The following is a 25129-nucleotide window of genomic DNA, read 5'->3' on the forward strand; positions in this document are numbered from 1 at the left end:
GAGTATATATCTTAGACTTATCTCTAACCCTAAAGTATCATACTTCCTAAGATAACTCTAATGTTAGACATACAGCATATACTAGGCATATACTGCTCTATGCTGTAAAGTTCTAAGCATATGCTGAGCATATACTTCCTAAAAGAAATTAACTAACTTAAGGTCTTGATTAGGTTTTTCTCTTATTCTTCAAGATATCTTCATGATATCTTCAATATATACTCACTATATATCTTTGTAAGTAGGTTCAGATTTCTTGAATGTATAGTACAATTGATCCTATAGGCCCATATAGCTAGCGGGGGGTCATAACCCCTTGTTTAACACCCGAGGTTTACCCAAGACCCCCCGCCAAGTCCTCATGACCCCCCGTCAGCTGAATGCCCATCAATGCAGGCAGGTTGTGATACTGGGCCCCGTAATCTCGTAACTGTGTATTGTACATCCGTATTCGTACGTACTCACTCCGTACGTATATTGGGGCATAGAAACTATCGCTAGCGCAACATTTTTCAGCAGCGCAAGTTCGCTCTTATATCGTCAACTCTAGCTCCGTGAAGAGCGAGTATGGATCAAGACGACGGGATTTGGGGAGGAGTCGGGTTGGGAAGCCCAGACCGGCACTTTTTCTGACATTCGGAATTGGTGGGCCCGGACCATCCGGGATGGCACTAATGCAGGAACGGTTCAATGAGGCCGGCCTACAATAAATCCTGATCCTTCGGACCGGGCGGCCGGATGTCGATGGATTCATGGAAGCCTGGGAATTGGATGAAAACTTTTCCTGTTATTACGGCTACAGGCGAACCTGGAGTACATCACACGCTATCCGTGCATGTATGATCATTTGATGTTCATGTACGGTACTTGTAGTCGTACTGTACAGTACATACAACACCTTTTTGTGGGTCTTGTAATGTTTCTACTACCGGTATGCTTCATTGTCCTGGCTTCTACGGATATTCCCACAAAATATGCCACGGTCCGGCGAATCGTCTTCAGAAAGAAAGGGGAAGAACAGGAAAAGAAACAGGAGAAAAAGGAGAAAAGAAACCAGCTTCTCCTGCATGGTCCAGCCCTTAATCGGGTGGCAGGAACGCAGTACTGTAACGTAGGTGTATTGTATTGTGGAATACATAATGTACGCTACCCAAGCAGTCCCAACACACCGGGCCAATGCAGCCTCGTCGTCAGGAGCAAAGGCCCACCCTCCTCGTTGTTTCCTTTTCGTGATCGAATTGTTTTCGCGGGTGGCTGCTGAAAACTTCTGTTCTGGGTAACGTAGCACTGAAGCGGAATGCTTTTTCACCTTGTGATTGGGAGCTGAACCAAGAATACGGATAGCGGTAAAATCAATGGATTTGCCTTCCATTCAACTTCAATGAATGAATGGTTGGGAGGAATACGGAGTATGCCGAATCCCTACCAAGGCAGGCGGAGTCAAGCCTGGATAGATCGCCAGAGGCGCAACTGGGCGCGAGAAGCTTTGCTTGGAACTGCCAGCCACTGGTGGATGGGGTTCTGTTTCGCATCCAACCCCTGCTGCTCCATGACCAGCCGGGGCGCGGCTGAGGTGGGAAGAGCAGCAAGAAACCGAAGTTTGGGGGCAGACAGAGGCACGTGGTTCTCTATCCTCTCCGTCCGGACCGGGCCCCACAACGCATTGTCGGCACTCTCGCCTGCCTCCGCTTCGGTTTTGGTTCCATTGCTGAGCAGTTCTTTTCAACGCTGTCCGCTCTGCGAACCCCAAAAGTGTCACGGTGCGGCTGACGGTTGACTTGGGGGATATGGCACCCTTCAGAATTTGTCAGGCAGTTGCCAACGAGCTGCGTTTAGGTGAAGAAAATTTAGATCTTCGACCAGGTCTATCCCTGCACTGGTGGATCGGCTCGGAACCTTCCCCTGAGTGGTGCCCATTGGAACGCTCAATCAGGGGAAGATGGGCCCCTGGCCTCAGACTCGATGCGATTCCAACCTGCAAATTTCAGTCGCCTGTTATTACTTACATTAGTGTACGAAGGCCGGGACCAAAAGTCTTTCCACACTCAAGATAGCGCACAAGCTACACAGTGAATCTTCTTGATCCTACACGCAAAGTCGCACAGTATTCTCAGATGTGGCTAGCTCGCTGAACATCGCTGGAACGCTAAGCTTCTTGTGGCACTCGAGAACGCTGAGACCACCCTGCCTCGGCTTGCAGGGGGTCTATAAGTGTTGGAGTTCTCAAAGAACGGAGCACTGTGTGGTCCCTGCACGCATTATCTGAAGTGTGGAAAGACTTTTGGCTCGGGCCTTCGTACCATTTCTTTTCTGCATTCTGGCCAGAAAGGGCAGGTAGGAATGGGTACGCGCATATACCTACACTGAAAAAGTACAAGTACACTACATTGATAGCATGAAATGCGGGCATCTTGGGAGAAACAGATACATATCAATGGTACGAATATTGTCCATCCTGGAAGCAGGGGAGTCCTGTTCCATGACTTCCATGCAACTGCACAACGGGAGTTGAACTTTCTCATAGGGCGGCGCTAAATGATATCCCGGGCGCCAAGGCCCGCAGCCGACACGACCGTTACACGCCTGATCCGGACCTCGAGCCGAGTCTGAAAGCCACATCTGGCCAGTCTTATAGGGAACAAAGTTCTGTACGTAAAAAACAAGAAACAAGAAACACGGATGGATTGGCACTTCCAGCGTCTCGAGCTGTAGCAATTTTTATATGCACCTGCCTTCCCCCAATCGCTGTTCCTCCCACAATCCTTTGCATGTTTCTTCATTCGTCGCTCGTTTCTCTCGTTTCTATCCTCGTGGGCCCCGCGGCACAGAACGCGCTCTGACGTATATTCGGCAAAGCTGTCTATAATAATTTCCGACTTTTTCGTCCACTCTCGTTTCTCGCTGGCCCAGCCAACGGGGGCATTCGCTGTTGTCCTATAGCAGCTAAACCCGGGACGCGCCTGCCTGCTTACCTGCCTCATTTACATATTGCTGCTCTTGCTGAGCTGTTCACGCGTCTGCGTCTGCCGTTCTTTACTTTTCCATCTCGAAGCCTTTCCTCCTGACCCATCCTGGCGTTTCTTTCTGCTGCATTTGACTACACAATTAGCTCGCGTTTGATACGCGCATTTTGCGACTGACTGGTCCCGGATCCGGTAACAAACAAACAGTGCCATCAGCCAGCAAGCGGCGCATTTGCCGCATTTTACCCGTTTCATTCTGACGGCGCCACGGCATGCCAAACTCGCAGGACCCCGCCTCCCCCGCGGCCGCATTTGAAGCTCTCCCGAACCCGAGTTCGTTTTCCAAGAGATTGCGGCCCCCGGATCCAGATGCCGTCGCCGCGGAGGCTGAGAGGGTGCCATTGCGGATCGAAGCGGGGGGGAAGGGAAGACGGAGGGAATCGAAGTTGGCCATCAAGAACCTCTTTGGCCGAAACAAAGGAGCCGTTGATGGCGACAGAGCTCTAGCTTCACCCCGGGAAGCGTTACAAAAGCTGGGCGGGCTTCGAGCGTCGCTAGCCGACTTGAGTAATTGGCCTTACAGTCTGAATCTCACCCAAGGCCATCGGTCTGAAATCTCGCTACCGGCCCCCAAGTCTCCCGTTGGCCAGAGTTTGAGGCATAAGAAGTCAGCCAGCGGTGTACGCCCGCCGCCTTCCCCGGACGGACTCGCAGCCTGGAACCCGCCCCCGCTATTCCAGGCCTATCCTCAGGCGATCAAGCACGCGCATCTGCCTGCTTGTACTGCCCCGGCTGAAGTCGTTCTTCGAATGCATTACCACAAGAGCACCCCTTCATTCGGAAGCATGCTGGGTCAAGGCGTGCTCTCGCCCAGAATAGTCGAAGAATCGACCGACGAAAAGAAAAGCCAGCACCGCAGGAAGTCTTCTGGATCCGCGTCCAAGCTTGAATGGACCAGCAAAGTGTACATCCTAGTCACATCAGGGTACCTGCTGCAGTACGCCGGTGAAGGTTCATTTGATAGACTTCCGGAGCGGGTGCTCCATCTGGGCAAGGATTCGGCAGCTTTCGCTAGTGACGTTATCCCCGGACGCCATTGGGTGCTCCAGGTGTCGTCTGTGGCTGAACCCGATCGTGCCAATACCTCGCATTCCTCTATCCGTGCCCGGCTTCCTTTTCGCGGCCAGGAACGAAGGCACTCTTCGACAATGTTGATGGTATTTGACAGTGCCGAGGATATGGATGCCTGGATTGTAACGTTGCGGCGGGAGATTGAGGCCTTGGGCGGGAGGAAGGTTCTGTCAGAGACTGGCAAGCCCAGACTTGGTGATCATGATCCTAGACTGAAGAGTCAAACAAGCCAACGGACACTGGTGGTTAAGAATTCCAGTCGCTTCTCTCGCGTCATGACGCCCGATCAGCCCCGCGCTCGGATTTCAGACCGATCGAGCTCCGACATTCACCTAGATCCCTCACAAGATGCATGCGCGCAGTCGTTCGATGATACTTCAACGGTGAGCTTAGTGTCACAGGATGGGAGACAGCTCGATACCTTGAGGGATAGCATGAACCGTCTATCCTACATGTCTTCGGGCCAGCGAACGGGCGTAACATCCGCCGGTTCCTCGCCCGCATGTTCACCGATCAGAGACTCCTTTCCAGAGCGAGAGTCACTGACGCTGGAACACCCGCAACTTGAAGAACAGCCCAAGCCTAGGCTACGACCGAACGCCACCGCGATAAACGATCGCAGACAGTCGCTCCAGACTATAAATCACGTCTTCGAACTGCGCGTCGCTGCTGCACAAAGCCTGCGGCCCGGCCCGCCCCTGCCGAATTTCGTGCAGTCTGAGGGGGCCACCCCGTTTGTCTCCGGACCGCAATCAACGCCGAACTTGAACGCACCCCACGGCGCTAGCAACCGACATTCCTTAGCAAAAGGCACGACGATAGAGCCAACGAGAACCTCAGGCACTCTTTTAGCGGGACGACTGAGCTCCCGCAAGCCGCCTCCGTCTGCCTTGTCTATCAATCCGCGGCCCTTGTCTCTCGTAGAGGACCAGCCTTCTCCCGACCTCTCCCCTGATCTCTCCCCTCCAAACCGAGTCAGGTCGGCGACAGAAAGCGCGGGAAGCCCTCCTTCATCAGCAGCGCCCACACCGCCCTTGTCACCGTCTTCTTCGCCGCGAGTTGAGCGGGGTAGCCCGGGCTCAGAGAATCATGACTCCCCAACTCATGACTCGAACGCAGCATGGGAGGCTAATGGTCTAGAGGCGTCGGCGCAGAATCCACCGAGACCCTTTACCAGCGAAAGTGGGTCGTCAAATGGGTCAGCCGATAGCAGTTCGAAGGAGCACAGGGCTGCACTTCGGTCGCTCCAAATTCCCCGCCCTAAATCATCTCTCGACACGTATGCGGAAACTCAAGTGCCAGGGCAGCCAGCAGCAAAGCAGGAACCGCGACCCCGAAGGCTCAGCTTTCCATCTCCGCAGCAGTCGGAGAGACCTGCCCTGTTCGGCTCCCCTCCCCCTCCACGAGCACGGACACCGTCCCTGAAACCGGTGCGTAAGTCGTCGCAGCATCTAAGGGTCGACTCATTACTCTCTCCTAGTCTATTGCAACGACGGAGCATGTCGCAACTCGCAGAAGGCCCTCCACCAGCGCCACCGCCTAATAGGGCACTACCCCCAATTCCGCGGAAGCCATACACTGTGACTGTTGTCCCGCCGCCAGGGTTCATATGATGAGATTGCCCGACAACGCGCACAGTTGGCGGGCGATCCAAAGCCATTCATTTCTCCTTGTGACCGTCTCAGCGCGATCCATTGCTCGACGTATTGTCATTCTTTACCCGCCTCTCGGCGGAGGACATTCTTGGTTATACTGTTAGATCCCGTCAATTGGAACGGAACCCTTGCCGCCTCTTTTCTTTGTGTCTTGTTTCTGCTTTTGTTCTTTTCCGGAGCCGGAGTATTGAAGAGTAGTGTTCAAGGTGCTTGTGGGAACGGCGGGATTGAGAGGGATATCGGGGTATATATAATGAGGAAAGCCATATACCCAATGCATGACATGCGACGACAGATTTTAATGTTCTATTTACGACTTACATATAATACCTGTATTATCTAGAGTCTTTAGTTAGCAGAGACTGTGGTTAATCGACGTGGATTGCCTTTATCTTGGCCTAACAATGCGTGATGAGAGCCTCGTTTCACGATGGTAACTCAATAGCATCACGTTTGAGTCTGCTTTATGTGGTGAATTCTGGGCCTTAAAAGTCAAGTTAAGAGTCAGTGTACGGAGTAAGCTACTGGTACTTCGCACCGCACCTGGCTTCCAAATTGTTTTCGATTATTTCGAGGTTTTGGAGGGGGCGAATTCTGATGCAGTGTCTTACGGTACAATACAATTTTTGCCCCACACTTGAATATCCAAAAATTCGGCCCACGACCCTTTGAATATTCCAGTCTCTCAAACCCCACCATAACCATCGACACACAATCGGAAAGCCGCAAGGAACTCGCAAGACACGAACCCGAACGATACCGTACCAACTCGAGTAAACGGGGTCGATTAAATCACACATTTGACAAAATGGCAGCTCAAACAAAGTAAGCGACGGCTGGGCGACGTTGACGCACATTCCGGCCTCACTTCACTGACTGACTGATCCCGTTTGACAGGCACGACTGGGCCGACGATGAGGATCTGGACGAGTCCAAGGACGAACTGCCGCCGCCGCAAAAGATCCAGAACAAGGACGGCAGCACGACCATCATCGAGTACCGCTACAACGAGCTGAACCAAAAAGTCAAGACGACGCGGCGGATCCGCTTCATCACGCACCGCGAGGTCGTCAACCCGCGCGTCGCCGAGCGCAAGGCCTGGGCCAAGTTTGGCGCGAGCGCAAAGGACCCGGCCGGCCCCGTCACCGACACGACCAGCGTCGGCGAGAACATCATCTTCCGCCCCTCGGTCAACTGGCGCAAGGACGCAAAGGACGAGAGCAAGGACCCCAACGCCCAGGCCATGAAGGACAAGCTCCGCGACAAGAAGGTCAAGTGCCGCATCTGCAACGGCGAGCACTTTACCGCGCGCTGTCCCTTCAAGGACACCATGGCGCCCATTGGCGAGGCCGGAGCCGCCGACCCGGCCGCGGGCATGGGCGACGACCTGCTCGCGCCGGGAGGGGCTGCCGGCGCCGCCGGCACCGCAGGCCCCGGAAAGAAGGGCTCCTACGTGCCCCCCGCGCTGCGTGGCGACCGTGCCGGCGCTGGCGCGGGCGACCGCATGGGCGGCGGCAAATACGGCGAGCGGGATGACTTTGCTACGCTCAGGGTTACAAACGTATGCTGTTTCTTTTACTTCACTCCCCTTACTTTTGTTCCGTTTCGCTTTTATGGGATGTTCAGAGGCACGTATACTGAACAATGTTTGCGACGCAGGTTTCGGAGATGGCGGAGGAGGGTGAGCTGCGGGAAATGTTTGAACGCTTCGGCCGTGTTACCCGCGTTTTTCTTGCCAAGGACCGGGATACAGGTCTGGCAAAGGGCTTTGCGTTCATTAGTTTTGCCGACCGCAACGACGCGGTGAAGGCTTGCAACAAGATGGACGGCTTCGGCTTTAGGCACCTGATCCTGAGGGTAGAGTTTGCGAAAAAGGCTCAGTAAGCCATGAGTGAGAGGGAAAATGGTATTCTGGGACATGAATGATATTAGATTGGGACATTCAAATCGGCGGGTTTTGCGGGTTAGGGATTGTAACGACCTCACTTAGAGACTGCCTGTTACGTACATGGTCAGTTCTGGAAACGGCTGGGTTTGAGCACAAGAGAGCCTATTGATGGTGTGCCGAGGAAGGAGAAGCTCCTCCGTTCCAAGGCCAACTGGGGTATTGTGAAATGACCAGTCGATGTTCTGTCTCTTCCGTCCATCCTGAATTAACCGGGGTACGAACTACATTGAGATGGTAGAGTTTGCACGCACCTAATACACAGAAGCATTGGTAATGGTGATATCAACGGCTTGTATAAGCCAGTAATGCCCAGGAAACCATATTTCCAATCTAGTTCATGCGGAATTACATATTACGACTTGGGTGCTGTGCCGAGACCAAATACAAATAGTAAGAAGACCTGAATAGCGAGTAAACACACTTTGATCCTCTTGTGAGGCATTGAATCAAACAGGAGAAAGCGAAAACACCAGAATGAAAGAAAAGAAGCATGCGGCATTGCGAGGAACCACAGAAAAGCAGGCCTATCCCCCCGTTTAGATGAACCCAGCCCTGTCCGTCTAGAAGGATCAACCAGCCGTGATGTCCCCGTCGTAAGCCGTGATCATGCCTCGTCAAGCCATTAGGACTTAGAAAGGGGTATTATGCATGTGAAAGATGCGAACAAGACAAATAAAAGAATTTGGTGAGAGAAGGGCGGCCCGAATATCAGGGGGCTTCGAGTGAGTGTGTCAGATCCGATGCCGTAGCTTGGAGTGGATGGTTCCAACCCAACGTCGGCCACAGAAATGGAGAAAACAAAGACAGACAGAAAGGCTAGGAAAAGTGTTGGTAAGTGAGTGAAGTGTGTGTCCCTCCCATCCTCCTCTTCCTGGGTATCAAGTCCAACCCTCCACAACCTTGAATGCCTCGCCCCAGCAGCTCAACCCTCCTTCGCCAACCCCTCCCCGTCGCTCTCTCGCTCCGCTTCGCTCCTCTCGGCGGCAGTGACTGCAGCAATCTTCTCTTCCAGCTTCCTCCTCTTCTCCTCCACCTTCTTCCTCTTGGCCTCGTCCCTCTTTGCTCTCCTGGCTTCCTGCTTCTCGCGGACCACGTACGGCGCGCCCTTGACGACGGCCACCATGAGCTTGACGCCCAGGGCGAAGTGCTCCTTGGCCTGGCGGAAATTGTCCTTGGACGAAGCCCAGTTGGCCCGCGCCGCGGCCGAGCGCTTCCTGGCCCTGTAGGCGCGCTCGGCACGCTCAGCCTGACGGAGCCGCTGGGAGGCCTGGCGCGTCGTCATCTTGAGCGCTGCTTCTGTGCCGGAGGTACCCGGGCGCTGGAGGGGGACGACGAGATCCTCGGGGTCGGCGGGGAGCGGTTTGGAACTCGACTCATCCGCGTTGGGTTTGGGGGCTGGTGTTTTGGGGCTTGACCGAGCCATTTTGTTTTGGTTCAGGTAGGAGAGCATCGATGTGCAGATAAGTAAACAACCAGCCGATGAAAAGGGGCTGGAGAGGTTCGACCGAGGTGATGAAGGAAAACTGTCACACAGAGAGCGACGAAACGAAACACTGCCCGGCTTATATCACTTTCTACTTAGACTTACCTGACGGCTATTTTCGTCTTTTGTTTTAGGGGTCTACCTTGGGGCAGATGCATCGGTTCATCAGAATTGGACCATCTCGTCCCCAGCGCGTTCATGCGCTCGAGATGCGATGCTCCTGTACGGAGTAGAACCCTGACCGCTCCTTGGCGACGTTTTGATACAGCTGTCTGGCAGCCGACCACAGTTGGCTGCTTCGCGAAGCATAACAATCCAATCAAACTCGATGAGACGCTGGGCGGATGCAAGTTGGAGACATGTTGGCATTGGTCCATTCGGAGCATCCAAAACAGCCAGATACTGGTGGTGTGCGAGTGGTGAACTGGGCCGCAAAATTGCACGTCAAGGTAGCATAGAGGCGCCTTGACGCACCCGACAATTCGGAACCTCAGGTTTTCTGTTGAGTTTCGCTGACATCAGATGGTCAACGACGACTGACCACAAGGAGCCTTATCAACCAGAGGAGAGTCTCTGCTCGAAGGTCGGAACTCGGAAGTTGTGCTTATCGTAAAATGCTCCAATACAATGCGGGGCATGCTCCACACCGTTTACCCGAGCATGTGAAATTGTGAATTGGGAAGAAGCACTCCGGTGAAGCGTGCACTCCCTGCCGGATTCTGGCCAATTCTTATCTGATTTGTTACGTAGCCAAAACGCACCCCCAACTTCGGCAACAGTTCACTTAGTGGGTGACGTCGTTCCGAAGAGCTGCAGTAGGAAGAACGGAAAAGGGAATAGACCCTACTCGTTGGCTGCCGTGACGCACACGACTGCACTGTAGAAAACACAAGCTTAATTTGCTTGGCGTTTACGATATCCTGTTGGCCGGTTTGGATGGTCACACGAGCCTGTTTTTCCTCGAATTTCCTCGCCTCTTTGCCGCAATCCTCCTTCAATCCGTGTCAATCCAGGTGATGTTTGACTACCACCAAGCTCAACGCTTATCTTCATCCTAGTATCGGTATTCAACACCGATAATCAAGAATGAGCTCTTCAGGAGCCGAGTCGGCAGGGCCCGAGGGTGTGCGTCGACGCACAAATGCATCGTCAATGTCGCGAGATGATACACCCAGTTCCAGCTCGACGTCGGAGTCCGTTGCCGAGGTCAATGGAAAGCAAGACCGCTCCACGGCGACGTATGGGCGAACTCCCAATGGAACAGGTTTGTGACACGCTCCCGGCATTGCGAAGTTGTTGCAAACATACTGATGCGGCGTACCTGCATAGTCTTTCTTGTGCCTGAGACCCATGACATGGTCTCGCAGCTGCTAGACCCCCGTGAACCAAAGAACCTTTCCGATCTTGTGGTGTTGGCCATTCTTGCCCTGCATGTATGGGCTGCATACGCGCTTCCATTCGGTCTCAAACGACCCATATTTGCCGCCGTCTTCTTGTTCTGGAGGGCGGCATACAATGTGGGGATAGGATACCTCTTGACTGTCCAGTCCAAATACAGACTCCTTGTTACGTGGGCCAAAAGATTGAAGCTCTTCGAGCATCCGTCGACCGGCCAGAATCCTCGGCCATGGCTCTATCAGCTGCTCCAGCGTGAACTCGAGACCAAAATTCCCAAGAACTACAAGATGGACCAGGCACCGATCGAATACAATACCTGGCTCGTGTTTCGCCGCCTTGTGGACTTGATCCTCATGTGCGACTTTGTATCATACTGTCTCTTCGCCATTGTCTGTGCCCACAGGCCAGAAGGGGAGGGAATTGCCATGGCCGCCGCTCGCTGGACGGCCGGCATCGCCCTTGTCGGCTTCAATCTCTGGGTCAAGCTGGATGCGCACAGAGTTGTGAAGGATTACGCCTGGTACTGGGGCGGTAAGCAGATATTCTCTCTTGTGGCCTCCATCAGTCATGTCGAGACTAACTACTTTAGACTTCTTCTACCTCATTGACCAGGAACTGACCTTCGATGGCGTGTTCGAGATGGCGCCCCATCCAATGTATTCTATTGGGTATGCTGGGTACTACGGCATCTCCATGATGGCTGCAAGCTATGAAGTATTGTTCATCTCTATTCTCGCACATGCCGCCCAATTCGCATTCCTGGCCCTTGTCGAGAACCCTCACATCGAGAAAACCTATAACCCTCCACCACCCCGTCTGCCAGCCGAGTCGGAAGCCAGCAGTCAACCCGAATCCGCGGTCGAGTCTAAGAAGGTAGCGGGAGGCCCAGACACCCCTTTACCGGTTCACGACCTTCTGGGCTTCAAGAATATGGACCTCTTCCGAACGACTGATTATTGCGCTATACTTCTCGTTGGGTACCTTGCGATTCTGGCCATCGCCACACCGTCTACTTCTTCTTACCAGGCCTTCTTCGTCGTCAATGCGCTGTTTTGGCGCTTGTGGTACTCGGTGGGCCTTGGAGTCATCCTAACTGCGCAGTCAAAGACAAAGATGTTTACCCGGCATTTCGTCAAGTACGGCGAAAGCCCCGGAGAGGCATGGCGTCAGTGGAAAGGCATGTACCACATCAGCATGACGTTGTGCCACGCCTCATTCATCGCTGCGTGCTGGAAGATGTACACGTACCCGGAAGACTGGGGCTACGGCTGGGTGCTTTTGAAGCACGTGGTCGGCCTGGGCTTGATTGCCCTCCAGATATGGACTGCCATGAGCATCTACGACTCGCTCGGCGAGTTTGGATGGTTTTATGGCGACTTCTTCTTCGATAGTACGGGAAAGCTCACCTACAAATCCATCTACCGCTTCCTCAATAACCCGGAGCGTGTCATCGGCACTGCTGGGCTGTGGGGAATGGCTCTCATCACCTGGAGCAAGGCCATCTTCATGATTGCTCTCATCGGACACATCCTAACGCTAGGCTTTATCTCGTACGTCGAGAAGCCCCACATGCAGAAGATTTACGGTGAGAACCTAAGGAAGGAAGCTGGCTTGACAAAGTTCATCCGGCGTTCGCTCCCGGAGCCAGTGAAGGGGCTGCAGATGAGCGTGGACAAGGTACTGGACGATACCAAGCACTTTGTCGACGACTTTGTTGAGGTCGCTCGGTCGAGGCTGGCGGCCGGCTCTTCTACCATTGTCAGGGATACGACGGCCTTGTTCAACAAGTATCCGGCTCGTCTGACCCTCAGTCGGATAGCACCTGACATTGCGGGATACGACCCTAAGCATTATCAGATTTCTGTCGAAGGCACCCCGCTGGTAGCTGCCGACGAAAAGGCCACTGGCAAGGAGAGCGCCACTGCGCGGGTACCCAAGGATGTCAAGACCAAAGTGTTTCAGTATGGCGCTCCGATACGCGTCAAGTGGACAGCGCCAGCCACTCACAGCAAGAAGGACTGGGTGGGCTTGTACATGGTGACGGACAACAGGTCAAGGGAGTTTACGGAGGTACCGAGCCTTGGCCGTTGGGTACCCACCTGCCCCGGTGAGTACGACACTACTACCGATGAAGGCATCGTCTCGTGGGACCAACCATATTCTGGCTCCGACGTGGACTTGGTGCAGGGCGAGATGATCTTTGAGGGGGACAAGCTGTGGTGGACCCAAGGCGTCTTCGAGTTCAGATACCACCACGGCGGCGGCCACCACGTCATGTCTATTTCGGAGCCGTTTGAGGTACGCATCGCTAGGATCGACGACCTGGGCGCCGACATTGGACGAGAGGAGGTCGAGGCGGAACTCTTGCCAATCGTGCGGAACTGCCTGGACCGACACCCGGACATCGCTCCTGCCAACGCTGAGGAGCCGTTCGGCGCCCTGGTGGAGAGGGACAGCAAATACGCCAAGCGAGTCGTGTATGCCATCCACCATATGTTTGGCGTCGAGTTTGCGCCCGGTGTGGTGCCCGCCGATGGCAACGTAAGGAAGCTTGCTTGGCGGATTTGCAGCGCGAAAGAAGTCCTGGTGAGTAGTGTCTGCGGCATTGCCATTTATACGGGATATTATGCTGACGAGGAGATACAGGCACCTTATAGCATGTCGCCAGCACATGGAACCAAACGACCTCTGACCCCGGTCAGAGACAAGTTCTAATTCATCGTAGAGAGGACAGGCGAGATCTGGTTAGTAGAGGGGAGGATTTGGTATGCATTTTTAGAGAGCGTGAAGAATACCTGGGCGAGTAAATGCATGAGATACCACAATTCTACGGTGTTGGTTTTGGCGAGAGAATGGCTAGCCCAATCGTAAAGTGATGTTTGCATTTTATTAGAATGCATTCCATCCGACGTCATTTAGACACATCGGCATGTCCCAGGAGCAGCAAGTTGTTGCGGATCATTTGCTACACCTAAACTTCGCATCCAGGTCCCTGGAAATCATGGCCTTTGCTCTTCTTCAGATATTACACCGCTCGACCTCCTTCTCCATCTTCGCCGAAAGTAAGCATTCTTTCATCCTTTCCAGTCATCAAACGACTCGATCCAGATTGTTAGCGAGCCATGACCGCAGCTTTGCTCCCGGCCGAGAACACCCCTTGAGGCCCCGTCATTATCACGGAGTGCCCTGAGGGATAATTTCCAGCCGCTACCTTTCGTCTATTGAACAAGGAAACAAGCAGCAGGAACACGGTCGTCGAGTAAAGTCTGCTCAGGTCTTAGAGTTTGAAGCCCTCAACTAGAACGCTGAAAAGTCTGGTGTAGTGTGTTCAGGGTATCCGCGGACGGCTTGTTGAGCCTTGAAGTAATCTTGAGCTTATGATGAGCCGATGTTTCCGATGTGTGACATAAACGATGCCAGACTTTTGTACAAGGATCGTCAGATCTGCCAGCACTGACGGATTCGCGCTTCAAACCAACCGCTACTTCCCACACACACACGTGTCGTCATGTGGATGTCAAGCCGGGGCCCAGAAACATGTCCCTCGCATTGGCCACCGACCACATAGAGTTCCTCATGCAAAACGCCGAAGACTCGAGTGAAATCGTGAGTGCTCGATGAAGTGGTGTCGAAGCGTGTGTCCGGCGACATTGACACCTGCATTGAGTTTAGGGTGGCCGCAGAATGGTACGTGGGAGTTCGAAACGTGATGACGGTTGGCGTGAAGACTGCGAAACTCCAAGTGGACCTGGGATAGCTGTTGCCCCCAGGGGCCGCCTCGACAACTCCGAGTATCCGGCCTCATTGGCAGGTATCGTGCTGTAAGTTCCAGGTCGTGCTCCTGAGAAGCTCCTCAGGCCGCTTTCAGCATGCGATTGAGAGTCCTTTGTTGGGTGGTGGAACCGGACAGATGTTGTGGTGCCAATGCCGTTTCTCGGAGTCGATGTAGATCGCGGAGTCCTAGCATCTTTCATAGGAGGATGGCTCGATGGTGTGGCAGGTATGTATGCTCTTGTCTGTTAGTTAATGGATTCGATCAGATTGCATGATGTACTCACGCTGGGAGAACCGTGGCTTATTCCACTCTACTATTGCGGTTGAGTTGGGTTGGGTAGTTGAGGATTTTGGACTGGTGGGAAAGTAGTTCGACGCACCGACTTTGCTACCGACAGGCATAATCGGACGGGGCAGTTGTGTCTGGGAATGCCTGTAATTCGTCTCCGTAGCGCTACCTGTTCGGAGAGGGCTTCTCGAGCCCGAGATACCGGGTGAGATATTCTGGTTCTGGCTGAGGGCTCGCTGTTTCAGTTTGCTGTACAGTTCCTGGGATTGCGCGAGCTCCTTGGTCCGGTTTGTTAGGGCGAAGCTTAGTTCCTCGCACTTGCGCCTGAGACTATCTTCCTCCCGCTCCATATCTAAATATCTAAACGGATTAGCCTTAATAAAGAATACTGGTATGGTTGCAGACGGGCAGACCTCTTATCCTAGAGCTCAGTGTGCTGATTCTCTGATTCGCTTGCTCCCACATGCTTTCCATCTCACCCTGAAGCTCGGCACAGTAATCCTTCAACTTGGCGTTCTTCCGGATTTGATATGAACTTCTATCGGTCAGCCAGATACTACCCGTGCTTAGGCCGGAGAATCAGGGGACAAACATTTGGTTGGTCATTTGGTATGACCAGAAACTGAGGGCTCTGCCTGCGCATTCCATGACGGCGGTTGGACTGAGACCGCATAGGGCCACTGATTTCCACTCTTCGGAAGGATGAAGGAGCTGTTCGCACACCTCGGAGCCGCTCAGGGGTTGTCTGCAAGCCGGACAGGTATACGGCGCCTGGCCAGCGAACCCGTGGTTATTGGCGCATTGCAAACAGATGGCATGGCTGCAGCGGCATTCAGCTTTCTGTGGGAGGGTCAAAGAACAGAGTGACTCACCTACATACTGTCACCACTGCCCGATCCGTAAGCTGCGAACCACACTCCTGCACGTTGCAGTTTAAAGTCTGTTCCATCTTGGGGAGTCAAGATGTGACCAACAACCCCGATATGAAGCGAGAAACCCATTGAGCGTTGCGAAAGGCGAACACACTGGTTTTTTTTCTACCTCAGGCAGGCGCTATGGATACACTCCTCACTCCGCCGTCCGATCATAACCATCGAGGCCTCGACCGGGCATCGTGCCTTCCCTGGTCCACAAGCACCTCAGGGAATTAGAGGGGCAACCACGAACGAGATGCATTGTACTGGATGACGTGTCTTTGGTAAGTTCCTTCCATTCGTATTCAGTTGAATTCAAGTTGTTCCCAGACGTGCAACAAATGTGAGCTGAATTCTCCCGCATGTTTACGACGGGAGCTGTTGGGCGAAGATCAATTATTGACGTTGGTCACCAGCCACACCAGCAGCCACTACGGAGTACTTAAGAAACGTCCCAAACAGTGCGAAAACGGAACTCGTGCCTAGCGGCGCCCAGTGATCAGATCCCCACCCCGCCGTGTGGCTGAGGATTGGCAGCCATCCGCTCACTCACCTCCAAACGGCCTTGATTGACTTGCTCACAAGCACTTCAACACCAAAACTGCACGGCCTTCTTGCTCAAAAAGCCTTGGTATTGTGCTGTGTGACAAGTGCTGGCACTCGCATCACCATGACAGAAATCGTGATGAGCCAGACCCCTCCAATTCTCCATGGCCCTTCAGAAAAGGAGCGTAAATATGACCGCCAGCTGAGGCTATGGGCTGCAAGTGGCCAGTCCGCACTAGAGTCGGCGAATATCCTCTTGGTGAATTCTGGATCAGGAGTAGTTGGAGTAGAGACTCTGAAAAATCTCGTATTGCCAGGTCCTGCTACAATTCCCAACCTTCAGGGGCAAAGATGCTAACACACCCTGCTCCAGGCATCGGTCGCTTCGCCATCTACGACGAGGCTTGTGTTAATGAAGCCGATCTGGGCGTGAATTTCTTCCTGGATGACAGCTGTCTGGGCAAATCCCGGTCCCAGAGCCTAACCGAGCTCCTTCTGGAGCTGAATCCGGAAGTGCAGGGCACATGGTATCCAAACGAGGTGCGAGGCAAGATCTGCCTTCGAAGACATGGTACTGATAACTTGAACAGAGCGTCGAGGCCCTTGAGTCGGTCCTGGCTTCATCACCAGTCTTCACAGTTGTCATGTATACACACCCCATTAGTCCGAAACAGCTCTCTCTCTTGGAGGCCTACGGCCAAGAGCACAAAACCCCGCTGGTGGCAATACACTCTGCCGGGTTCTACTCTTATTTTCAGATCAATCTTCCTGGGGCTTTCCCGATCGTCGATACTCATCCGGACGAGACGGCGACGACTGACCTTCGGCTGCTCTCTCCGTGGCCGGAGCTGGTTGCATTCTCAGAGGGCCTAACCAAAGACATAGACAATCTAGACGACTTTGAACATGGTCACCTGCCGTATGTGATGATACTTCTCCACTATCTCGAGCGGTGGAAAGCGACGCACGACGGGAAGTACCCCGCAACATACAAGGATAAGACCGAGTTCCGAAGGATGGTGCAGAGCGCAGCGAGGACCAATAATCCCGAGGGTGGCGAAGAGAACTTTGACGAGGCCGCTGCTGCCGTTCTCAGGACCCTTGTGTATCCGTCGCTGCCATCAGGGTTGAAAGAGGTGTTCGAATACCAGCATACAGACCCCGTAGGTCACCGTCTGCTCCAGCTGGCGCTTGCCTAACACTGACATCGCATCCCAGGTTGAGCAGAGATCAGGGTTCTGGATCATTGCCGATGCAGTCAAAAAGTTCTATGACAAGCACCAGTGCTTGCCCCTTCCAGGCAAAGTCCCGGACATGAAGGCTCAGTCCAAGGTGTACATCCAGTTACAGTCCATCTACAAGGCCAAAGCCCGCAAGGATGCTGCCGAAATATTGGAGACAGTTCGGTCCATGCCTGGGGGCCAGAACATCGATCCCGCAGAAGTGGAACTCTTCTGCAAGAACGCGGCCTTTGTCAAGCTCATCAATGCCACAGGAGGGAAGATCAGCAGGGCAGATCGCTTGAGGGCAGTAGCAGGTATGTTGAGCAAGCGAGAGGGCGAGGGCCTCGACCCAGTCCCCGCTCTCGCAAGGCGGAAAGAAGTGGAAGGCAGACGAAAATGGAAAATAGAGAAAGAAGCGAAAGGCTAACCAATACCTCGTTTTCGCCACAACATAACCAGACCAAGAATTCTCCTCAGATCAGACGGCGGAACTGACGCTGTCCCCGCTCTCGCTTCTGCCAATCTATCTCGCCCTGCAGCCGACCGCTCACATGACGGGCCTTTACTCCTCCTCACCTGACGCCAACGCCGCCGCCAACGCCATTAGCGCTGACGAGATCCTCAGGGGCGTCGCCGAGCTGGTGCCCGGGGCGGAGCAGAACGAGCGGGTTATCCAGGCCGCACGCGAGGTGGCGCGAGCAGGCGGGGGCGAGCTGCACAACATTGCCGCTCTGACGGGCGGGATGGTAGCGCAGGAGATGATCAAGATCATCACCAAGCAGTACGTTCCAATCGATAACACATGCGTGTTTGACGGCGTGGCGAGCCGCTGTCAGGTGCTGAGGTTATGAGAGGGAAGGCATGGAAGGCAAATGAGGGCATGCTAAGCGCCCGGCTGCCTATCCTGTTACGGCTCTTATCTCACTGAGATATGGCTTGTCTGAAATGAGATGCATTGGGGCTTTCTCCCTTCTCTCGAGGGAAGCAATGCGAAGGGAAAGCGGCTGGATAAACCCGGCAGGGAGCGGGCCAGCAGGCGCACTGGGGAATAGATACGGGGAGTTGAATTAGAACAGGACAAGTTGCCTACCTACATGCTACAAGCACAAGCGCTGGCCGAAGAATAGAGCAAACTGGTTGCACGACCAGATGACTCCAGACCGAGCCCAGTTGCTCGTAGTTCCTTAAGTCTTGAATACTTTCCAAAGTATGGATATGTATGAACATTTCGGCATTCGAGGATTTGCAGATCCAGGCTAATCCAGCTCTTGATTATTCACAACACAGTGATGCGCCAAGGACAAAACAAGCCTGTGTGCATTGGCAGTTCTGGTTCATACCAGGAGAGCTCGTCACCTATTTACTTCCAACGATGACATGACGACGAGTGACAACAAGAAACGGCTATTCCACGCGCTTCGTCGCTGCACCACGGCAGCGCCATCAGCCGGAACTTTTCAGAAAAGCGCAGATATGTCCTGTCCTGGAAGTGAAAAGTGAATTTACCGTTTCGGCAGAACAGTAAACCAGAGCTACATGGTAGTAGTACTGCAATGCTTGCATGTGTATGTACCACTCTTCCAGCTTCTCTACTCGAGTGGTTGACAGGTTGACTTTCCTACCCACTTGGGCTACAACTATGAACCCCATGGTACCATCGCGAACCGCTTCCCCTTTTTGCTGCTACCGTTGCAGTCATCTGTTCTGCCTTCCCACTTGCCGTTATACTACCCTTGGTATACGTCCATGGTAGTGCCATGTCTGTGTGTTTTCTACACTATCCTGTCTTCTCTGTCTCTCTTCCCGGTACAAACCTTACGCTACCTGTACACTATGTAGTGTAGTATGATACGCAGGCGTACAGTAGTAGTGCCCCAATCCAACCCAACCCACCCGTCGCCTTTTCCCCACACCCGGTTTCCTCAGCCGGACATGATTTTCAAGCTTCGGCCCGCAGGGCCTGGATGGAACCCTCTTTGATGGCTTTTGCCTGCGCCTTGCCTGCCATCGAGGGCCGGACTTCTAGGAAAAGGCGCGAGAGAACCGAAGAGCAGAGGCTCAGCGCAGAGGTAACAAAAGAAAGGGGTTTCGTTCGACATGTAGGACCCTACAGCTGAACCAGCCGTTGGCAAAAAACGGGTAAGGGTTGTCGTGTCCTTTTGCGCTTTGATGCCAGGTCTGTTCTGTGGAATGTTTGGTGGTTGGGAGTTGCGTGGTGCTGTCGTGTAAGACAGCCGGCGTTAGTGGGCCGTAACGCTCACATAGGTAATCAGTGGGATGCTGAGAATATTGTGAGCCTCCCCACAAGGGCGCCCTCAGAAAAAAAACCGAGATGAGCAGGTACGATAAACATATCGGCTTGTTTCAGGTCTTGGCTTCTCGATGAGCTGCAAGCCACGACGTGCGGCGCAGGTCAGGAGATCCGGAGATGGTGTACGGCGCACGAAACGGATAGGACGGCGAAGCCACACCATGTGGGGGATCGTTGCCAGCCCGGACGGATGGCTGTGGCGATTGATCCGAAATCATGCCCGGGTGTCTGGCCTGATTCGGCCGACAGTGAGATGGGAGCTTGGTGTGCCTGCATATACATTAGTGTAGTATAGAAATGCAAAGACAAGTCAGAACGACATGCGGCTAAGTACATGTTTTCCCTTGGTTAAGATGCGTCATCAGTAAGGCATGTAGCTGTGTGTACTGTACAGTCCGTTAATATGGAAAGGACTGCCAGGAACAAGATTCCGCCTAACCTCAGCGCATGTCTCCCAGTTCTGCTCACAGGTTGCTGAAACGGCTAGCAATATCTCATTCCCCTGCGAAGATGTTAAGGAGAAACGCGAAAACTAGCCAAGATCAAAAAGATCTAAAACAGAAGGAAAAATACCGTGTAGCAGGAGCATTGGTGGGGATTCGTTTTGGCGTTAAGCCTGTTCGCGAAACAAACCTCGGCAGTCGTGTAATCCACTGCATCCATATCCGTACCTTACACAACTTAATACCGTACGCCCCATCCCGTCTAACAACCGAACCCTGAGACATGGGAATGGGTCTTTCGTCTTCGATTTCGATTTTCTCGTTCATCAGGGCATGTCTCCGACCGCCTTCGGGCCCGTCCTTTGCCTCAGCCGAAGCAGGGCAGTAGCGAGATGCGTAGGGTTGAAGCATGCTTTTAAAGTGATACAGGGCCGGGTTCAAGCATCTTGACCTGTGGAGAAAGCGCATCTCAATCTTCCCAAAAACTCGTGCCCGTGTTTCTAGAAGTCTTGTTCCGGTTGGCTTGTTCCTGCTTCCCCCCTGAAACCGGCCGACAAGTGACGTGTTCAGGACCGCCCGTCTGGCAGGCACCGGGAGAGGCTTGCCAGCGTTATCCCACAATCTTTCAGGGCAATGCGGTAGCAGCAGTGACGCGTTGTTTTCTGTCCCTGCTCATGCCTGGCTCAGGTCCATGACACTCTTTATTGGACGGTAGGATAGCACGTAGCAGACGTTAATGCTAAGGGTAGTTACATAATGTAGCGTGAACGAACGGCTCTACGGCGATGGCAGCCCGCCTACCCGCGATCGGGGTGGTATCCCGTGACTGGAAACTTGAGCTCTAGTGCAATGCCTAGGTACCCCAGCCCAACCCTTCAAGAGCCTCGCCAGGAGCAGCCTGGAATCTTGGAGCACAACATAGCAAGCCCATCAGACTAATATGCTGATCTCTTACACCTAAACCAGCGGTCTCTTGCGAGCACACCATGTCGGGCTGTGGCTTACCCTCCACCAGACACTTGGTGCTGTCAGACTGGAGGGAAGGTGGAATCCTCGATGGGAATCGAGGCTCGGTCATTGACGGCTAGATATGGGAAGGGTTAATTATGGCATTGAGAGCCGGGTGAGATGAAAATTGCAGCGCCCACACGCGAAGTTGACTGCCTCGCAAATTAATAACTTCGCACCGGTCGGGCTAATATGCACAGCTCTGCGTGTACTGTACCTTCGTACTGCGCGTGCGCGTTTCGTTCCCGCCCACCACTGGTAGTGTTACCTAGTGTAGGTGTGGGCGAGCGCACGGCTGCTGTCGGTTCCTCTCGGTCGTCTTCGCTACCCGGCCCAGAGTGTTGACGAGCTTCGAGAAGGGCGGTCGAGGCTCGAGGAGATATGTCTGTGCGTCGCCAACTCTGGTCGAAAGCAGCGTGAGCAATACGCTAGCATCATAAAACTTCCAGTTAATATGTGGCGATCCTCTCGATGGTTCAGCTGGTTACGAATGCGAGTAGGCGAAATGGATGATCCAATTCCACGCAGAACCCTCCTCCACATGGCTGTTCCTGCCTGGTGTATGGAGGAGAGGGAAAGGGCTAAGGCGAGGGTGCCTGGTCAAGCCACGAACTTAACGTCTGACATTATACGGCGATCGCTGCTGCTGATGTGGCACCTTCAACGCCTGCTGCACGGTCAGTGTGTCAATCAGATGGAAGATACCTGAACCAACGAAATCCATAGGTCGATTGCCGCTTTCCTCATATTCCCGTCTCAGTGAAACAATCGCGACTAAATCCAACGGCTGCAACGCCCGCTGCCAGGAATATCCGAGCCTTATGAAGTCGGGAAAGCGCTGGAAACAGTGGATGGAAAGGCTTTACCTGTGTTGCCAAGTACTCGTCAGGGCTTCATAATTGCGACCTGCCCCACCACTTCGTGGACGGTCGGGGCCACTGATTCAGGAAAAACCTTTGATTCAGGAAATTCAGGTACTTCCATTTACTAGCGCATCCCATACAAACCTAGGTATACTACTTTTCGTGCATCATACCGTCAACGTCCATAACACAGTAATTTATCCACTATAGTAACTGCATCCACCCACCTTAACAGCATCATAGATATCGCTCTATCGCTACCATTCTCTAGTATGGGCGATAAAGCAATGCAATTTACCTACAACAATTGGAATACAGTTAAATATTGTAAATATAGGTCTGGCATTGTATATACGCTCAGTTTTTTGTAGGTCTGGTGGGGTCCGAAATAATGTACATGCATACAAGCAATATAGATGCAAGAAGACGGTATTACATTGAGTTGCTAACAAATTTGTATACTAGGGCATGTAGTGGTGGAATTTCCTGAATCAAAGGTTTTTCCTGAATTAGTGGGCCTGACCCTCCAAGAAGTGGTGGGGCAGTTCGCGATTATGAAGCCCTGACGAGTAACGTCAGTCATCCACGTATTGTACATGAATGGATGTGCCTTCAACGTCCTGCTCCAGCGTACCTCCCGTGGTACCTGCCAGCCGAATTGGAAGGGCGGCATCTCTTCTGTCTGCCATGAGCTTGTTGAAAGGGGAGACCGCGCTAGGCTCGCTTGCCGATGTTCCAGGCGGCGCTGCATGTCTGATTGGACAATGAGAGTGTGGGGAGGAACGCCCATGGTGAAGGAGCCGAGATTGACAGGGATTAGACCCACTTTGCCCAGCCTGGATCGTGATCAGATTTCTCGCATTGCACTGTACTGTACATACAGTATTGTACATACATACGATGGAAGGTACTAAGTTATATTTGTAATTTACTAATTACAATAGTTCACTTCCAGTGTATTATATCTGCAATACATACCTCTGTACTTTTGTAACTCTGACAACTTCTATCTTGCTTGGCCGCCTCAGAATGCAGTGGTCCCGAGCGATAGGGTGCCTTTGCGATTCATGTTTCGACTGCATGAATACTGATCTTTTGCGGGCATAACGGAAATTCGCACACATGGAAATGTATCACATGGCCCAGATCTCCATGAAAGGCAGGAGGCCGTCTGTCCGAAGCGCCTCGACGACACAAGCGCTGCTAATGCATGACAGCTCGGTTCTGGTAAGTCTTTAAGCCTATCCATGGACCTTAAGGCCGAGCGCACATAAGTGTAGGTGCATCTAGCGCTGACACAGACGCCCAAGACGCTTCCCAGCCATCAGAATACTAACGTAGAGGAATCTTATGGCGCCTTTTTTCTAGTGTAGTGCTATTTAGACTTGCTGAACCCTTGAATGCCCACTCCGTCATGCTTTTGTCAGTCTCTCTGGATTAGGTAGAGAGTATGTACAGTACAGTATGGATTACATAGCTGGTGTACCATCTCGTTAACGGGATTGCTTCGCTTGCCTTACCCAGTGGATCCCGGCTGCTTGGCCGCGGCGCAGTCGGTAGGTAATTACAGTACTGGAAGGGGCGATAGGATGCCAGATGCAGATGCAGCAGTCACTCACTCAAATAAGCCACAAAGATAGGTACCTACCACAGTAAGTTACCTTAGCTAAAGTCAAAAGTCAGATATGTATCCAGGAAGACCAACTACCTTAGGTAACAACGCGGCTGTGATAGACACTGAGTTTGCACTAGCATTAGGTACTGGGCAATGTTAGTTGAGACACGCCACCTATTCAGCTACGGTAATATACCATGATATGTCGGCAGAAAGGCACTGCAAAGCTGCGCTCTCGCCAGCATCTTTTCTCGAGTCTTATACTAAAACACTAGCATAAAGCGGTGATTCCGAGCCAAGTACAGTGTGCCTCACCTTGAGCTCACTCATCAAGCTCGCCGTGGCAACTGTGGGGCAACGGAGCAGAGCCAGACAGGAGCAGCCCACGTCCGACTTGGACACACTCACCGCCTTCCACATCACTGGAAGTCTTGAACCACCTTTTTCTCGTATGTAAAGTACATACACTATAGATGAACCATGGCCGGCCATGATGCGTTTGCTTCGCAAATGTCGCCCTCTCCGACCAGCAGTCGAGGTCCGATTCTCGCTTGCTGTTGACTGGACAGCTGCATGCCTTACTTAGGTTCCACCGCCATAGCTTTTGTTTGGAAACCTGTCGAAGAACCATAACCTCATTTGCACGAACGGATACAGGATGCTGCGGTCGGGAAGAGCGCTGACAGGAGACAGCCCGGGCACTCAGGGGGTTAATGTGGATTCAGCTCCGTACAATACACATGCACATCGGCCTCGAAGCCCAGATCCGGGGTAGAACTACGACCTAGATTTTGCAGTTAGACGCCAGAGTATCGAACTGGTGGAGGACAGCCAGCCCCTCACCAGTACCTAGTGTACACTACATTTTGTACGTGTAATGTACTTTACGTGGACGACAGGATCGCTCCACCCACGGCGCCTGCCCTGATCGGAGTCGGGGAAGCGGGCAGATCCTGGACAATGGCCGTTGAGCAGCGCCAGACGCCAATCAATGGGCGAACACGCTGTTGATTCCCCACAAGCGGCTCGCATCAGGGACATGCTGGAGAAAGGCTTTGGGCCCGACGGTCCCTCTTTCCACTGCCCCAACCACTCTCCACTATTTCTCCAAAAAAATCGCTCGTTCCTTGGAATCCGCACGCCCCTCCGTAGAAACAGTGGTGCGATGCAGTCATCCGAACGTTGGTCCTCTCATCTCGCTATCTCCATAGCACTCAGGGGAAAGAAAGGGAAAGGACGAGGATAAGACAGCGATGTACTGCGATACATGCTGAACGCGGCACGCCTGAAGAGCAGAGCAGAGCAGACGTAAGTGGCTATGCAAGTGTCTCTGCAAGCAATTCTCTTCTCTGCTGTGACAGGGCCTCGGCAGCCGATGCTCGACTGCAACATCATCAGGATATTCGGCTAGTACCTCGATCGATCCCCGCTGTACGACGGAGTACAATACCTCTCAAGTCCACGTGCAGCATCCTGGTCGACGTGCATACACGTACAACACACTGGAGTACATACATACATACAACACCTCCAGCACCAAAGTACGGTAGTGTATGCACCCCGGC

The 25129-nt window shown here is 53.1% G+C and overlaps 10 protein-coding genes across 10 annotated transcripts; 4 read left to right on the forward strand and 6 right to left on the reverse strand.

Annotated features, from left to right (window-relative positions):
- Positions 1–774: 774 nt before the first annotated feature.
- N656DRAFT_307573 (uncharacterized protein) lies at positions 775–1579 on the reverse strand. The gene has a single exon (XM_064809189.1). It carries the CDS (start codon positions 1370–1372, stop codon positions 926–928), a length of 447 nt encoding a protein of 148 aa, XP_064667465.1. The 5' UTR covers positions 1373–1579; the 3' UTR covers positions 775–925.
- Positions 1580–2444: 865 nt separating this feature from the next.
- Positions 2445–3108, reverse strand: N656DRAFT_307576 (uncharacterized protein). The gene has a single exon (XM_064809190.1). It carries the CDS (start codon positions 2979–2981, stop codon positions 2532–2534), a length of 450 nt encoding a protein of 149 aa, XP_064667466.1. The 5' UTR covers positions 2982–3108; the 3' UTR covers positions 2445–2531.
- Positions 3109–3235: 127 nt separating this feature from the next.
- On the forward strand, positions 3236–5707 carry N656DRAFT_714892 (uncharacterized protein; the record flags this gene model as incomplete). Its single annotated transcript, XM_064812010.1, has 1 exon — positions 3236–5707. One exon carries the CDS (start codon positions 3236–3238, stop codon positions 5705–5707), a length of 2472 nt encoding a protein of 823 aa, XP_064667467.1.
- A 743-nt stretch (positions 5708–6450) lies between these two features.
- On the forward strand, positions 6451–7982 carry N656DRAFT_782329 (eukaryotic translation initiation factor 3 subunit G). Its single transcript, XM_064815744.1, has 3 exons — positions 6451–6574; positions 6647–7310; positions 7409–7982. Exons 1-3 carry the CDS (start codon positions 6558–6560, stop codon positions 7631–7633), a joined length of 906 nt encoding a protein of 301 aa, XP_064667468.1. The 5' UTR covers positions 6451–6557; the 3' UTR covers positions 7634–7982.
- Positions 7983–8122: 140 nt separating this feature from the next.
- Positions 8123–9940, reverse strand: N656DRAFT_307621 (uncharacterized protein). The gene is made up of 2 exons (XM_064809191.1): positions 9286–9940; positions 8123–9187 (listed from the first exon to the last, which is right to left on the reverse strand). Exons 1-2 carry the CDS (start codon positions 9564–9566, stop codon positions 8620–8622), a joined length of 849 nt encoding a protein of 282 aa, XP_064667469.1. The 5' UTR covers positions 9567–9940; the 3' UTR covers positions 8123–8619.
- Positions 9941–9944: 4 nt separating this feature from the next.
- On the forward strand, positions 9945–13587 carry N656DRAFT_782330 (phosphatidylethanolamine N-methyltransferase). The gene is made up of 4 exons (XM_064815745.1): positions 9945–10444; positions 10510–11109; positions 11168–13164; positions 13225–13587. The coding sequence occupies exons 1-4, from the start codon at positions 10267–10269 to the stop codon at positions 13291–13293; spliced, it is 2844 nt and encodes a 947-aa protein (XP_064667470.1). The 5' UTR covers positions 9945–10266; the 3' UTR covers positions 13294–13587.
- Positions 13588–13747: 160 nt separating this feature from the next.
- Positions 13748–14567, reverse strand: N656DRAFT_782331 (uncharacterized protein). The gene has a single exon (XM_064815746.1). It carries the CDS (start codon positions 14550–14552, stop codon positions 14247–14249), a length of 306 nt encoding a protein of 101 aa, XP_064667471.1. The 5' UTR covers positions 14553–14567; the 3' UTR covers positions 13748–14246.
- Positions 14568–14601: 34 nt separating this feature from the next.
- Positions 14602–15590, reverse strand: N656DRAFT_791442 (uncharacterized protein; the record flags this gene model as incomplete). The annotated part of the gene is made up of 4 exons (XM_064816972.1): positions 14602–14993; positions 15055–15176; positions 15234–15412; positions 15522–15590. 4 exons carry the CDS (start codon positions 15588–15590, stop codon positions 14602–14604), a joined length of 762 nt encoding a protein of 253 aa, XP_064667472.1.
- Positions 15591–16225: 635 nt separating this feature from the next.
- N656DRAFT_791443 (uncharacterized protein) lies at positions 16226–18175 on the forward strand (the record flags this gene model as incomplete). Its single annotated transcript, XM_064816973.1, has 5 exons — positions 16226–16418; positions 16475–16641; positions 16692–17264; positions 17320–17638; positions 17784–18175. The coding sequence occupies 5 exons, from the start codon at positions 16226–16228 to the stop codon at positions 18173–18175; spliced, it is 1644 nt and encodes a 547-aa protein (XP_064667473.1).
- Positions 18176–19245: 1070 nt separating this feature from the next.
- N656DRAFT_782334 (uncharacterized protein) lies at positions 19246–19635 on the reverse strand (the record flags this gene model as incomplete). Its single annotated transcript, XM_064815747.1, has 1 exon — positions 19246–19635. The coding sequence occupies exon 1, from the start codon at positions 19421–19423 to the stop codon at positions 19247–19249; it is 177 nt and encodes a 58-aa protein (XP_064667474.1). The 5' UTR covers positions 19424–19635.
- Between the last annotated feature and the right edge of the window lie 5494 nt (positions 19636–25129).

Source organism: Canariomyces notabilis (assembly GCF_033297395.1).
Source record: "Canariomyces notabilis strain CBS 508.74 unplaced genomic scaffold N656scaffold_22, whole genome shotgun sequence".
Classification (NCBI taxonomy): domain Eukaryota; kingdom Fungi; phylum Ascomycota; class Sordariomycetes; order Sordariales; family Chaetomiaceae; genus Canariomyces; species Canariomyces notabilis.